Genomic DNA, 16,492 nt, shown 5'->3' with positions numbered 1-16,492 from the left:
AAGAGAAAAGGTTGAGCTGATAAACATTTAAATATGAATAAATATGACTTCACTAACAAAACACTATGAGGTAAATTGTTTGACATTAAGGTAATGGTAATGAACATAGAGTGAAAGTAGAAAAAGGAGAGAGGGAGCATTTTTTAAATAATAGGCTATAACTATGGACAATAAATAGATTCATACCTCAGGGGAATCATCGCAGACACCAAACACATCAGCAAACTCTGTAGGACTTTTCTTCAGAGTCTGGTCAGCAGACAGCGTGTTGTCATTGTAGGATGATACAAACTTAAAGTCACTGGTTCTAGATCCTGTTGTCAGGTAGGCGTCATAATTGTAAGTGCTGCGTAAAGTTCCTGTTCCGTCAACATCTGCGTAATTAGGAGGGAGATACGCTCCGGGGATGGCTACTGCTCCATCAAACAACAGTCTGGGCTTTCTCCTGCGACAGAACCTCACACCCAGGATGATGATGATGAAGGTCAGGAAGAAGGTGGACACAGAAACCAGAGCAATGATCAGATAAGAGGTCAGTTTGGAGTTCTTCTCATCATAAGAAATGTCTTTCAGTTCTGGCACCTCAGCCAAGTTATCAGAAATAAGTAAATACATGGCACAGGTGGCAGACAGAGAGGGCTGTCCGTTATCTTTCACTGCAACAATCAGGTTCTGTTTCATGCTGTCAGATTCTGAAATGTCCCGCTGTGTCCTGATCTCTCCACTGTGGAGATCGATACTGAAAAGTCCAGGATCTGTAGCTTTGACTATCTGATAGGACAGCCAGGCGTTCTGTCCAGAGTCTGCGTCCACCGCTATCACTTTGGACACCAGAGACCCTCCATGTGCAGCTTTGGGGACCAGCTCGGTCATGAAGGAGCTGCCCTCCGGGGCGGGGTACAGTATCTGAGGAGAGTTGTCATTCACATCCGATATGAACACACTGACGGTCACGTTGCTGCTGAGTGGAGGAGAACCGTTGTCTCTGGCCATCATATGGACCTTAAAACTCCTGAACTGTTCATAATCAAACGACCTCACAGCGTGGATCACCCCCGTGTCTCCGTTAACAGATAGATAGGAGGACACCGAGGCACCGTTCACCTCACCAGGTAACAGAGAATAGATCACTGTACCGTTTTGTCTCCAGTCGGGGTCTCTAGCAGTAACGGAGCATAAAGTGGAGCCAGGTTTGTTATTTTCACTCACATATGCGCTGTAGGACTGTTCCTCAAACACAGGTGGGTTGTCGTTGATGTCAGCTACAGATAACTGAACAATTTTAGAGGAGGACAGAGGTGGAGAGCCCTCATCAGTGGCAGTGATTGTAATGTTGTAATCAGACACTAGTTCACGGTCCAGCTGTCCTGTGGTCACCAGAGAATAATAGTTTTTAATAGAAGGAACCAACTTAAAAGGCACGTTTTGTTGGATGGAGCAGCGGACTTGACGGTTGTTCTCAGAGTCTCTGTCCTGCACGTTAATGATGCCCACCTCTGTACCAGGTGGGATGTCTTCTGGTATGGGATTGGTCAGAGATTTCAGGCTGACTACAGGGGCGTTGTCATTCACATCAGTGATAGAAATAATGACCTTAGCATAAGATGACAGCCCCAGACCATCCTTCGCTTTAACACGTATTTCATATGATGTTGTAACTTCATAGTCTACAGCATCAATTACACGTATTTCACCTACTTTGCGGTCAATTGTGAATTTTTTCCTCACATCTTCATTAACATGTCCAAAATCATAAGTCACATCTCCATTCACTCCCTCATCTGCATCAGTTGCGCTCACTGTAACCACTACATTATCTAGAGGAGAGTTTTCAGGCAGACTGGCTTCATAGACGGCCTGACTGAACACTGGGGCGTTATCATTAGCATCCAGCACAGTAACATGTATGACCACAGTACCTGATCTCTGAGGAGATCCACCATCTAAAGCTGTAAGGAGCAAATTAATTTCCTTTTGTTTTTCACGATCAAGCTCTTTATCTAAAACCAGCTCCACTGTGTTTCCATTTGTAGCCAGAATTAAATTTTCGTTCTTTTCGAGGCTGTACTGCTGAACTGAATTTTGTCCTACATCCGCATCGTGCGCCTCCTCGATCACAAAGCGAGCTCCCCTGTCTGCCGACTCCTGAATTTCAAGACTGATTATTTTTTCGTTAAAATGCGGGGAGTTATCATTAACATCTTGAACATTAAGACTGATCCGATGCAGCTCGAGTGGATTTTCCAAAACGATCTCTTGTTTCAGGATGCATGAAGCCTTTTCGCCACAGAGCTCCTCCCGGTCAATCCTCTCGGCCACAATCAGCTCTCCGTTCCCCAGGTTTATGTCACAGTAACGTTTATCAATCTCCTCGGTGTCAATGCGGGCTCTTCTGGTGGACAGCGCACCTTTCTGCAGCCCGAGATCCTTGGCAACATTTCCAATTACTGATCCTCGTTTCATTTCCTCCGGGAAGGAGTAGCTCATGTCTCCATGCGCGACGTGCAGCAGACAAAAAGAATAGCAGCTCCACCACAGAAAACGCAATATTTTCAAATCCATTGTCAATGATTAGAGCAATATGTGCCAAGGTATTACATGAAGTAACTGGAGTTAGGAGGGACATCAAAGAAGAAAGAGCCGCGAATCAACCCGATTGCTTCTATATCTGGAGCAGCTCAAACGCGCATGAAACACTAGTCGACAAAAAGAGACAAACACATATTTAAGGCTGGTGCATAGCGACATCTTGAGTTCAGTTAAACTACATAAATGGTATAAAATAATAATATGTTTTTCTAATTAAAGGACGCGCAAATGTAACTTAGTTTTCAATCATATATGCATCCAAAATTGTACCTCACATCAGTTTAAATGAAGACAAAAAGGTATAGATCTGCCGATAATATTCTAAAGTGTATGTGTGTATGTGACAGCATGAAATAATATTTTTCATCCTGTCACATACATTTTTCCAAACTAAAACACTCACATTTTAAATAATCTATAGCTGAATAGATGAGACAATGTTCTTTGAAAGTTGACTGAAATTTCTGTTTGTAGAACATCTAGCACTAGAGCAATCAACACATACTAAATGTATTTGATTTTTAAAGGACGATTTGGGTTCTAAATGTTACCTAATCAGCTGCGTTTTTGGACCTGAGCGTTGATAACATATGTAGAAGAGAAACCTGGAGTTCTGATTAAATCTAAGGTGCATGTGAAGTGTAGATCTAAAATGCTTTAATTTTCCTTGCTATTATTATTATTATTAGTATTATTTTAATCTAGTTGTAAATAAGTGAACAATTCCTTTCTCAAAAACTCAATAGACCTGAAGTAATTTTTGCAATGTATAACATCAATTTATTAAGCACCTTTTCCGGGTTATGGAATTACTCCATATGCTCTGTTTAATCTTTAACATTTTTATAGAGCACATTTCATTTTAAATTGTTTAGCTCTGCTTCACCGTCATATACACAGACATGTTTTTAAGCAAAATATTTTAAATTTTGCAGTAACCTGCTTTAGCTCCTGAAAAAACAAGATATGAGGTCCAGACTGACATCTCAAAATATTGCCTAGCATTTAGAAACCCTTACTCTATTTTGTAAAAAAGCAATGTGTTAGATCAATTTGTGCTATTTAACAGGGTTAGAACTTTTATTGGGATCTTGTTCTTCCAAGATTGCAATATAAAGACATGATGACAAAATCCATATATTTGGAGTAAAATGTTTGCATTGAACTTGTTTTTAATTTTTTTATAAAGAACAATTGCCTCATCCTGTCTAAATCTAACTTTGTTGGTGCATAAAACGTGAGCACAGGAAAAGTGATTAGTCTCTACAGTTTTTGTCGTCCTTTTATTATGGTGTTCACATGGAGCTTTCCTTCCTACTCCATTTAAATGTTTTCAAAAACAAGACCATGTAAGCAAACTATGTGAACACAATTCAAATGATCAACTTCTAATAAAATTCCAGATTTATTTCACTACATACATTTAAATGAAACAGTAATCACACATACCCATCTCAAACTACAGATTCCATACAAGCCCACAGTCCATAATTTAAAAAATGATGTGGACAGGGAAACTAAAAAAGGGCTTTCCACTCATGGGTAAGATATCAATTCACAATATCATGTTTATGTAAGGTTTTAAAATGCAATTCAATTCAACTCAGTTTATTTATATAGCGCCAATTCACAACACATGTTTTCTCAAGGCACTTCACAAAAGTCAGGTACATACATTCCAATTAATCCTAATCATTGAACAGTGCAGTCAGATTCAGCTATTTTTTTCAAATTTGATAAAAAGTTTTTCTATCCAAGGAAACCCAGCAGATTGCATCGAGTCAGAGACTTGTAGCCTTCACTCCTCCTGGATGAACATGTAGCGACAGTGAACAGTCACTGGCGTTGACTTTCAAGCAATCCCTCATACGTTTGATGTAATGTTAAACTCTGAGACTGATCACCCTGAACTCTCCTAAGAAAGCCAACAATATTATTTTTAATTGCAAAACATTGTAAAAATAAAGAGTTTAGTTTCAAGATTATGCAATGCCTATGAGAGTCAAATTACCACAAATTAGCATAACTAACATTGACAACGTTTTTACAAAAAAGTAATCATTGTCCATTATTTCACAGCAGTGCCTAGGTAGTTTTAGATGGATTCAAATGACCAATCAAGGGCTTTTTCAAAGGTAGCCTTACAAGAGCCAATGTCTTGGTTTCAAACGTGACAGAACATAAACTTTTAAAAAGTGTACAATGATGCACTTTTGTCATTGTTGCCTGGAATACAGCATCTTTGTACCAAAAGCAGGTTCACCAAACAGCTAATGCTCTCACAAGATAAATGTATGAAATGTGCTCACTGACAGAAATGAAAGCAAACCCATTCCAAATTTCTTTAGCAAACAGAAATAAACCACCATAAACAAAACACATTATTTTAAAGATCAGCAAGCCACATCAAAATCTACTTTCAAATACACACATGATTCCAACCCTGTGATACACCATAAAATATACCATTTTGCTGCAGAGGATTTTTCTTAGTTGTTATTTAAAGTTTGAGCTCTACAGCAGTAATCAAAATACAATATGCAAGATGACACATGGGTGCCTTGTCTAGTAAAGATCTAAATTTACACAAAGCAGACTATAACCTGACCAGGGAAGAAAGCTCAATCCATTCCTTACAGACAACATACAGCATCCTACATCCTGTTTTCAAATGCCTTAAGATGAATAAACAAAAACAAACAGAACCTAAATATTTTTTAAGATCACACCAAAAACATTTTAAGAGCACTCTACATGTGTGTTCTCATTGCTTGAAAATTATCTTTAGTATAATGAATCTCCCTATCATTACATTTTAAAGATGCTAATGGAAAACAATACAATGTGAATAATAATATTCATAAATATATTTAAATATGGTTATTTGTTAACACAATAAAGCCAGATTGTCAAAGGCAAAAATTTCCCTAATTCTTAAAAATATCATCAAGGACACAGATCAATTACAAATACGACTTATGTTTCAGGACCAAGGACAGATAAGGAAAGGACACGCTCACAAAAATGCATGTACACGCCGACATACAAGAAAAACAAAAGAAAAGGTTGAGTTGATAAACATTTAAATATGAATAAATATGACTTCACTAACAAAACACTATGAGGTAAATTGTTTGACATTAAGGTAATGGTAATGAACATCAAGTGAAAGTAGAAAAAGGAGAGAGGGAGCATTTTTTAAATCATAGGCTATAACTATGGACAATAAATAGATTCATACCTCAGGGGAATCATCGCAGACACCAAACACATCAGCAAACTCTGTTGGACTTTTCTTCAGAGTCTGGTCAGCAGGCAGCGTGTTGTCATTGTAGGATGACACAAACTTAAAGTCACTGGTTCTAGATCCTGTTGTCAGGTAGGCGTCATAATTGTAAGTGCTGCGTAAAGTTCCTGTTCCGTCAACATCTGCGTAATTAGGAGGGAGATAAGCTCCGGGGATGGCTACTGCTCCATCAAACAACAGTCTGGGCTTTCTCCTGCGACAGAACCTCACACCCAGGATGATGATGATGAAGGTTAGGAAGAAGGTGGACACAGAAACCAGAGCAATGATCAGATAAGAGGTCAGTTTTGAGTTCTTCTCATCATAAGAAATGTCTTTCAGTTCTGGCACCTCAGCCAAGTTATCAGAAATAAGTAAATACATGGCACAGGTGGCAGACAGAGAGGGCTGTCCATTATCTTTCACTGCAACAATCAGGTTCTGTTTCATGCTGTCAGATTCTGAAATGTCCCGTTGTGTCCTGATCTCTCCACTGTGGAGACCAATACTGAAAAGTCCAGGATCTGTAGCTTTGACTATCTGATAGGACAGCCAGGCGTTCTGTCCAGAGTCTGCGTCCACCGCTATCACTTTGGACACCAGAGACCCTCCATGTGCAGCTTTGGGGACCAGCTCGGTCATGAAGGAGCTGCCCTCCGGGGCGGGGTACAGTATCTGAGGAGAGTTGTCATTCACATCCGATATGAACACACTGACGGTCACGTTGCTGCTGAGTGGAGGAGAACCGTTGTCTCTGGCCATCATATGGACCTTAAAACTCCTGAACTGTTCATAATCAAACGACCTCACAGCGTGGATCACCCCCGTGTCTCCGTTAACAGATAGATAGGAGGACACCGAGGCACCGTTCACCTCACCAGGTAACAGAGAATAGATCACTGTACCGTTTTGTCTCCAGTCGGGGTCTCTAGCAGTAACGGAGCATAAAGTGGAGCCAGGTTTGTTATTTTCACTCACATATGCGCTGTAGGACTGTTCCTCAAACACAGGTGGGTTGTCGTTGATGTCAGCTACAGATAACTGAACAGTTTTAGAGGAGGACAGAGGTGGAGAGCCCTCATCAGTGGCAGTGATTGTAATGTTGTAATCAGACACTAGTTCACGGTCCAGCTGTCCTGTGGTCACCAGAGAATAATAGTTTTTAATAGAAGGAACCAACTTAAAAGGGACATTTTGTTGGATGGAGCAGCGGACCTGTTGGTTGTTCTCAGAGTCTCTGTCCTGCACATTAATGATGCCCACCTCTGTACCAGGTGGGATGTCTTCTGGTATGGGATTGGTCAGAGATTTCAGGCTGACTACAGGGGCGTTGTCATTCACATCAGTGATAGAAATAATGACCTTAGCATAAGATGACAGCCCCAGACCATCCTTCACTTTAACACGTATTTCATATGATGTTGTAACTTCATAGTCAATGGCACCAGTCAAGCGAATATGACCTGTTTTACTATGAATATTGAATATTTTCATTACTTCACTATTAACATGTCCAAAATCATAAGTCACATCTCCATTCACTCCCTCATCTGCATCAGTTGCGCTCACTGTAACCACTACGGTATCTAGAGGAGAGTTTTCAGGCAGACTGGCTTCATAGACGGCCTGACTGAACACTGGGGCGTTATCATTAGCATCCAGCACAGTAACATGTATGACCACAGTACCTGATCTCTGAGGAGATCCACCATCTAAAGCTGTAAGGAGCAAATTAATTTCCTTTTGCTTTTCACGATCAAGCTCTTTATCTAAAACCAGCTCCACTGTGTTTCCATTTGTAGCCAGAATGAAATTTTCGTTCTTTTCGAGGCTGTACTGCTGAACTGAATTTTGTCCTACATCCGCATCATGCGCCTCCTCGATCACAAAGCGAGCTCCCCTCACGGCCGACTCCTGAATTTCAAGATTAACAAATTTCTCCTTAAAGTGTGGAGAGTTATCATTAACATCTTGAATATTAATGCTGATCCGATGCAGCTCCAAAGGATTTTCCAGAACAAGCTCCTGTTTTAAGATGCATGAAGCCTTCTCGCCACAGAGCTCCTCCCGGTCAATCCTCTCGGCCACAATCAGCTCTCCGTTCCCCAGGTTTATGTCACAGTAATGTTTATCACTCCCCTCGGTGTCAATGCGGGCTCTTCTGGCGGACAGCGCACCTTTTGGCAGCCCGAGATCCTTGGCGATATTTCCAATTAGTGATCCTCTTTTCATCTCCTCCGGGAAAGAATAGCTCATGTCTCCATGCGCGACGTGCGGCAGAAAAAACGAAAAGCAGCTCCACCACAGAAAACGCAATATTTTCAAATCCATTCTCAAATATCAGCTTTAAATTGGTCAATGTATGAGATTAATCAACTAGACCGAGTGACATAAAAAACGCTCCAGTTTAGCAAGACTGCATCGTCATTTTGAACAGCTCAAAAGCGCATAGATGGCGAGTCGACAAAGGAGAGAGGAGTTATCATTTAACAGTGGTGCATAGCGACATCGTGAGTTCATATAGAAAGTTTTATTCAACTCGAAAAATTTAAGTTTAGTTTTATGTAAGTGAAAGCAAGATGAAATTTCACTTTATTGTCTAAACAATATCTGAAATATCTGAAAGTTACCTAAACTAGTTTGAATCACGTAGGGATTTTAAATTAATTATTAAGATTGATTGATTAGAATAAGTCTAACACAAACACACCAAATGTTGATACATATTTATATTTTATCACTTTGCAACGCAATATTCCGGAAAATACAGTTATCAGACCGTTTTCTTTTTGGTGTGCATTTTGCAGTGTAAAAACAGTTTTTTTGTTTTTGTTTTACTAAAATTGCAATGAAATTCCATTTATAAAATTGTTTTGGTGTTATGGACCTTTCAAAAAGGTTGTCACGTGAACTGCTCCTAAACATCCAAGCCTTTCACGTTTTTTAATCAATAAAAAAAAAAAACAATCTAGATAATAGTTTATTCCTTTTTATTTGCACATTTACAGGATAAATGTTGGGCATTCAAGCATAGACAAGACTGGGATTAAACCAGATCATTCCACCACTAGCCAACTGCTCCAACTCCTAAGTAACAACAGTTGAGGCCAAGGAAGACTGTAAAGCAACAGGGATATAGATATCAGCTGTTTAAAGCTAAATATATCAATACACCACACACAACATCAGATGATACCTATAATCACCCTACCCATCGTATTAAAGTTTACAAGTTTGCCCTATTGAACAATATTTCTTCAGCAGCAGATAAAGCGATGGGCCTGATTCACAATCATGATTACACCACATATTGGCAAGCGTGTTTGATATTCTCTTTCACTGTTTTTGTCAAGTCTTCAAATAGATATGTAAATGTCAGGCCAATATATGACCATAAAACTAAAAAAGGCAACTTAATGCAAATCAAATATTTGTCCACAGCAGCCCCGAAATAATGTAAGCAGATTTAGATCACAGCAGATGTTTTCTATAACCTCTTTTATAAGATACAAAAAATTTCAAAACACTGAAGAGAATTCAAAACAGTCTATTCAGTTTTGTACAAACACAATGTTTCATTTACAAAACAAATGCAGGTTTTAGAGTATTTCAACAGGAAGACATCTAGTTTAATACTTCAATCAAAAAGGCATAGGGATATAAATCATTTCTGTAGACCATAAAGCTCTGTCTTTGTAAGACTTTTTTAATAGTTCCAGTGAGGCATTCTGTCTAAAATATAATTAATTATGGGCTGTGACAAACATTTAGTTTTAGAGATCACAAACTGAAAGACTTAAAAACATATATTTACATCTGATTCATCAAACTTAAAAGTATGTTACCAATAAATAAATCCCAAAGTTAAATATATTAACAAATACTGAAAGACATATTCACTATTCCTAACTATTACTACTCCATCACAGTATCTCCAGAGATGACATCCTGAGGAGTGATGACAACTGTGGTTGTTTTGATTTAGACAACAATCATAATAAACATAAGTCTAGTTTCACTCTTCACAAGAGGCTTCTTTTCCTTTAGGTCACAAAATGTTTGAATGACAATGTTGTACCACTAAGTGCATATTTCAAACTAGCAGCTTCCTCTGCAAACTATGTTCAAAATAAAGAACGCCACGTTTTTTGCAAAGTTTTGTTCGTGCCATAATCAGGCATAACCACCCCCTACCACAAAAGCCAGATAAATCTGCAGCTCATATTCAAAACAGAAGCTGAACCAGCTACTAAAGCAGTGTTTACCACTCAAAGCACAGGTTAAAAAAAAACAAAAAAACAGCATGGCTGAATAATCAATCTTTAAACATTAATATCTAATTCTGACATAAGAAACTCAATACCCACACAAGCAAATTCACAAATATTTACAATTTAATAAAGTTCAGACAGCAAAGTGAGCATGCTATAATCGAGAATCTGCAACTGTCACATGAGCTGCAAATAGTGATATTCGTAATGTTGACATAAGGGATATATTCAAGGATTTAATGCTTTTTGGAAGTGTTTGTTTCATTAAAGCAGAGTTTAGGGTCTCTCCAAGTGGACTTGGCTAACCAATCAAGGTCCCAACCATCCATCCATCCATCCATCCATCCATCCATCCCTATCCTTGGAGGGTAGCTGGTGGTCTGCCACAGGTTAATCATTTTAAATTAAATGTTCATCATTGAAACATGACTGGACCCTTAAGATTCCAAGCATGTGGTGCAATGGGTATCCATTTTTCTTAGAATACAGAATATTTCTGCCCATGGCATCAAAGCAGATGGAACAAAACAGCTATGCTATAATAAAAATAAATAAATTAGATGTACCCACTGACAGACTCAAATGTAACACAAAATAAAGAGTTTTATTCAATCAGACTGACACCACAATCAGCAAAGTCACTGCTATCAAAGAAACGGAAACCACCTCAAAATCTCCTTTGAAAGTGTATGAAAAGTGAAAGGGGCAAACGTCTGGCCTAAACTAAAAGGTGCAGTGAAGTTTCACTGTTAGAGATGACTCCAAAATTGAGCTTTCTAAAAATAACTGAAACATAAGACAACCATAAAAAAGACAAAATAGCACCTTAATCCCACTTGTGAAACATTCAAAATGTGTGTGTTTTGTCTGTTCTGACGGAGTACACAAAAAAAAAAAAAAACACTTGACCAGAAAAGGCTACACAATCCATTTCTCACTGATATAGCATCTTGCAATTTGTTCTCATCCACACTGCAATGAGAAGGCAAGACAAAAAAACAAAGACTCACAATGCCCTGAGTCCTTTCTCGTAATAGTAACTGCACATTTAAAAGGCCACACTATAGGTATGTATTGACAAATTTGAAAAAGGATTTTAGACTAATAAAAATATGGGGATTACAATATTTAGAAGTGTGATCACTAAAAGTGTTAAGTTCAGCGATGAACTCAGTAATCAAGATAAACTGATAAAATCTGGAATTGAAGGTTGACTTTGAGAAAAGAAATCAAAAATGACCAAAAAAGAGTTTCATGGAATCAAAAGAGTGTACTTGAATCCAAAGGAAATTAGAACAATATCCAGGTTTCTCTAAAGTACATCAGCAATGATGTCTCATTTACTTAGACTTCTGGGACAGAGTGATAATTTTAAAATGACACCTCATTAAAATAAAACTAAAAAACATTGACATGGAAAACAGTCATTTTAAAAACTGTTTAAACAATTTAAATGTTACAAATATGGGCTGAACTATAGAATACACACAAGTGAAATACTACAATTAATATATTAAATTATTTTTTAAATTTTACAATGAAATGTGAATGAATAGGACTTTACCAACAAACCACTATGAGGTAAATTGTTTGGCATTAAGGTACTGGTAATGAACAAAAGGTAAAAGTAGAGAAAGGGGAGAGGGAGCATTTTTTAGATCATAGGCTATAACTATGGACAATAAATAGATTCATACCTCAGGAGAATCATCGCAGACACCAAACACATCAGCAAACTCTGTAGGACTTTTCTTCAGAGTCTGGTCAGCAGGCAGCGTGTTGTCATTGTAGGATGAGACAAACTTAAAGTCACTGGTTCTAGATCCTGTTGTCAGGTAGGCGTCATAATTGTAAGTGCTGCGTAAAGTTCCTGTTCCGTCAACATCTGCGTAATTAGGAGGGAGATAAGCTCCGGGGATGGCTACTGCTCCATCAAACAACAGTCTGGGCTTTCTCCTGCGACAGAACCTCACACCCAGGATGATGATGATGAAGGTCAGGAAGAAGGTGGACACAGAAACCAGAGCAATGATCAGATAAGAGGTCAGTTTGGAGTTCTTCTCATCATAAGAAATGTCTTTTAGTTCTGGCACCTCAGCCAAGTTATCAGAAATAAGTAAATACATGGCACAGGTGGCAGACAGAGAGGGCTGTCCGTTATCTTTCACTGCAACAATCAGGTTCTGTTTCATGCTGTCAGATTCTGAAATGTCCCGCTGTGTCCTGATCTCTCCACTGTGGAGATCGATACTGAAAAGTCCATGATCTGTAGCTTTGACTATCTGATAGGACAGCCAGGCGTTCTGTCCAGAGTCTGCGTCCACCGCTATCACTTTGGACACCAGAGACCCTCCATGTGCAGCTTTGGGGACCAGCTCGGTCATGAAGGAGCTGCCCTCCGGGGCGGGGTACAGTATCTGAGGAGAGTTGTCATTCACATCCGATATGAACACACTGACGGTCACGTTGCTGCTGAGTGGAGGAGAACCGTTGTCTCTGGCCATCATATGGACCTTAAAACTCCTGAACTGTTCATAATCAAACGACCTCACAGCGTGGATCACCCCCGTGTCTCCGTTAACAGATAGATAGGAGGACACCGAGGCACCGTTCACCTCACCAGGTAACAGAGAATAGATCACTGTACCGTTTTGTCTCCAGTCGGGGTCTCTAGCAGTAACGGAGCATAAAGTGGAGCCAGGTTTGTTATTTTCACTCACATATGCGCTGTAGGACTGTTCCTCAAACACAGGTGGGTTGTCGTTGATGTCAGCTACAGATAACTGAACAGTTTTAGAGGAGGACAGAGGTGGAGAGCCCTCATCAGTGGCAGTGATTGTAATGTTGTAATCAGACACTAGTTCACGGTCCAGCTGTCCTGTGGTCACCAGAGAATAATAGTTTTTAATAGAAGGAACCAACTTAAAAGGGACGTTTTGTTGGATGGAGCAGCGGACCTGTCCATTTTTCTCAGAGTCTCTGTCCTGCACATTAATGATGCCCACCTCTGTACCAGGTGGGATGTCTTCTGGTATGGGATTGGTCAGTGATTTCAGGCTGACTACAGGGGCGTTGTCATTTACATCAGTGATAGAAATAATGACCTTAGCATAAGATGACAGCCCCAGACCATCCTTCGCTTTAACGCGTATTTCATATGATGTTGTAACTTCATAGTCTACAGCATCAATTAAACGTATTTCACCTCGCTTATTATCAATAGTGAATACATTCATTACTTCATCAGTAACATGTCCAAAATCATAAGTCACATCTCCATTCACTCCCTCATCTGCATCAGTTGCGCTCACTGTAACCACTACGTTATCTAGAGGAGAGTTTTCAGGCAGACTGGCTTCATAGACGGCCTGACTGAACACTGGGGCGTTATCATTAGCATCCAGCACAGTAACATGTATGACCACAGTACCTGATCTCTGAGGAGATCCACCATCTAAAGCTGTAAGGAGCAAATTAATTTCCTTTTGTTTTTCACGATCAAGCTCTTTATCTAAAACCAGCTCCACTGTGTTTCCATTTGTAGCCAGAATGAAATTTTCGTTCTTTTCGAGGCTGTACTGCTGAACTGAATTTTGTCCTACATCCGCATCGTGAGCCTCCTCGACCACAAAGCGAGCTTCTTTCACGGCCGACTCCTGAATTTCTAAACCAATTTTTACACCTTTAAACACTGGGGAGTTATCATTAACATCTTGAATATTAATGCTGATCCGATGCAGCTCCAGAGGATCCTCCAAAACGAGCTCCTGTCTTAGGATACATGAAGCCTTTTTCCCACAGAGCCCCTCACGGTCAATCCTCTCGGCCACAATCAGCTCTCCGTTCCCCAGGTTTATGTCACAGTAATGTTTATCGCTCCCCTCGGTGTCAATGCGGGCTCTTCTGGTGGACAGCGCACCTTTCTGCAGCCCGAGATCCTTGGCGATATTTCCAATTACTGATCCTCTTTTCATCTCCTCCGGGAAGGAGTAGGTCTGGTCTCCATGCGCGATGTGCAGCATAAAAAAAGAGAAGCATCTCAACGACAGAAAAATTATCCTGCTCAAATCCATTTTAAAATTTTTGCGCTAAATGGGTCAAGGTAGTAGTTCACTAAACCTGACCGGGTGAAAAAAAAAACGATAAAAAGCTTCAACTGACGCCTCTGCTGCTTTATGTAAAACAGCTTCTATGCGCGGACACGGTAAGTTGACAAAGGAGGGAGGTATGGTATTATTTCGGCTGGTACAGAGCGACATCTTGAGTTCAGTTGAAACACATCCCTCGACCTTGTCCAAACAATTACAAGAACGTAACAATTTAAAAATTTCGAACTAAAAAGTTATTTTATTGCTTTGGTAAAACTTTTTTTTTACAGCTACAAGATTATCTAAAACGAATTCCAACCAGGAAATGGGGTTTAATTAATCATTATGACAAAATTATCAAGTTTAGTGTATTACGGACATTTTCCCAGCGCACTTATATCTCCTTGTACCCTGTGTTAAGTTTAGTTGTTCATTAAGGTGCTCCTACACATGCGGCAGTTGCACTGAGCATGTGTGAATATAAGGAAACGGTGGCGTGGCACTTCAGTCACCTCCTGCAAGTTCGCTGATGATTACCATCTTGTAATATTTCCACTCCTCTTCTGTCACAAATTGCGTTGCCCTCTTACTCTTTCTTTAAGATGGCAGCTTCAACACTCCGCAGCTGAACATGGCCCAAAGTAATCTATGACAGTTTTCAAAACATGTGCCTTTAGGTGTGGACACCACATCATTATGCTCTAAAAAAGACAGACACTTGAAGATTTTCTGTAATAATAAATGTAAAAAGTATATTTCTAGCCTTATGGAGCTATAGAAAATGACAATACCAACCTAGTGAAAAGCTAAGATTTGTGTACAGCAATTAATTTTAGTCAGGTCCTGTCACAGTATGTTTAAATTCCTAAGACATTATACTAGATATTAAAATAACAAAATGCTGCCTACCTTGCAGAACATCATGTTACTGTTCTGTATGTAAAGTGTTACATTTATTAAATTTAAATGTATTGCAAAATAAAGGTTATTTTTTTTTAAGAAAACGTAAAGACATGGTAAAATCCACGTCTTTAGGTTGCAACTTTTACATTTAAAATTATTGTTTTATAGTACTTTCTACCATGTCTAAATATAACTATGTACAAAGACCATTTCATTTTAAAGATATCAAACTGAAGACCAGCATTTATCTTTCAAATTTGCGAAGCCATTTACATTGAATAAAAAAAGAGAAAAACAAAAATGTATTAGTTATTTGTTGAGTATTACATTTATTTATTTTTTAAAAGACAAAATGTTGATGTCATAACACATCAATAAATGAACACAGTCTTTCTAGAACAGCTGTACTTCTCTACCTTACTGAACATGGACATCAGAGGACATCCCAACCAATGAGAACGGACGTTGTTTTGATTTAGAAAACGTTCATATAAAACGTGAAGTAATTCTAGCTGAACTCTTTTGGGGTAATCTTTATTGTTTTCTTCAGTTCTAATGTGTGAATGGAAATGAGGTAAAAGGTTGTTCTCTAGCTTTCATCTACTCAGTTGATTATGGGTTTCACTTGTATATTGTTCTTCCAGCTAAATGAAAACATTTCCTAATAGGAAGTCTATGTTGGCTAACTCATTGACGACAATTCAAATGAGTAACATACTCAAAAAATGATTTTAAGCACACATCACTGAGGGCTCTGTAATTCTAACATGAATCATATTTAAGAAGTTGTGATGGAAGTCTTAAAAACTCTTTTACAAATGTTGAATGTTTTTCTGATGTGTCTCTTCCAATTAAGGAGACACTAGACAGTGTTAAGGCAGATATGATTGACCAATATAAGTTTTTTTTTCAGTTTAAGCTGATTAAAGTGAATGTCTACCATTTAAATATAACTGTACTTCAATTTTCCAAGAGTGTGGAGTAATGGAACTTCGCCATAGTTGGTGGGAATATGTATATTTTTGGGATTCATGTTTTAAGATCAGATGTAAAAAAAAATAATAACTTTGCTATGTTAAGACAAATCCATTTGTTCACTACCAGATATAAAAGCAACTAGCTTCCACAGAAATAATTTCATTAGTAATAAGAATAGCGATAAGATCATCACAAGCAATAAGAAGATCAAGCAACATCACATCTGTATGTAAAGCAAGACATGAAAATGAAACTGGGGTAAACTAAAACAAACAAGCTACATAAAGTGGTGGATCTTTGTTAGTGAGGATTTCATGTCTGAATTTGTTGCAGTAGTTGAAGCATATTTTCAAAAATAACCAGAGAACCAAATGTTA

At 38.7% G+C, this 16,492-nt stretch overlaps 1 protein-coding gene across 21 annotated transcripts in view; it reads right to left on the bottom strand.

Moving 5' to 3' along the window:
* Positions 1–16,492, bottom strand: part of LOC124860211 (protocadherin gamma-C5-like) — a 295,710-nt gene that overhangs the window by 196,895 nt on the left and 82,323 nt on the right. Inside the window, exon 1 of one of the 21 annotated variants that reach the window (XM_047353305.1) lies at positions 11,844–14,316. The exons of 15 other annotated variants lie outside the window; for them this stretch is intronic. In XM_047353305.1, coding sequence (XP_047209261.1) covers positions 11,844–14,219 — 2,376 coding nt within the window. In that variant the 5' untranslated portion in view covers positions 14,220–14,316. Of the gene's footprint in view, positions 1–186; positions 2,616–5,830; positions 8,298–11,843; positions 14,317–16,492 lie in introns of those variants that run through there. 5 more of the 21 variants (XM_047353317.1, XM_047353306.1, XM_047353319.1 and 2 more) reach the window with 5 other exon arrangements.

Source organism: Girardinichthys multiradiatus, chromosome 23 (genome assembly GCF_021462225.1).
Source record: "Girardinichthys multiradiatus isolate DD_20200921_A chromosome 23, DD_fGirMul_XY1, whole genome shotgun sequence".
Lineage (NCBI taxonomy): Eukaryota > Metazoa > Chordata > Actinopteri > Cyprinodontiformes > Goodeidae > Girardinichthys > Girardinichthys multiradiatus.
Note: the sequence above shows the minus strand (reverse complement) of the source record. Positions and strands in the feature narration are given on the sequence as shown.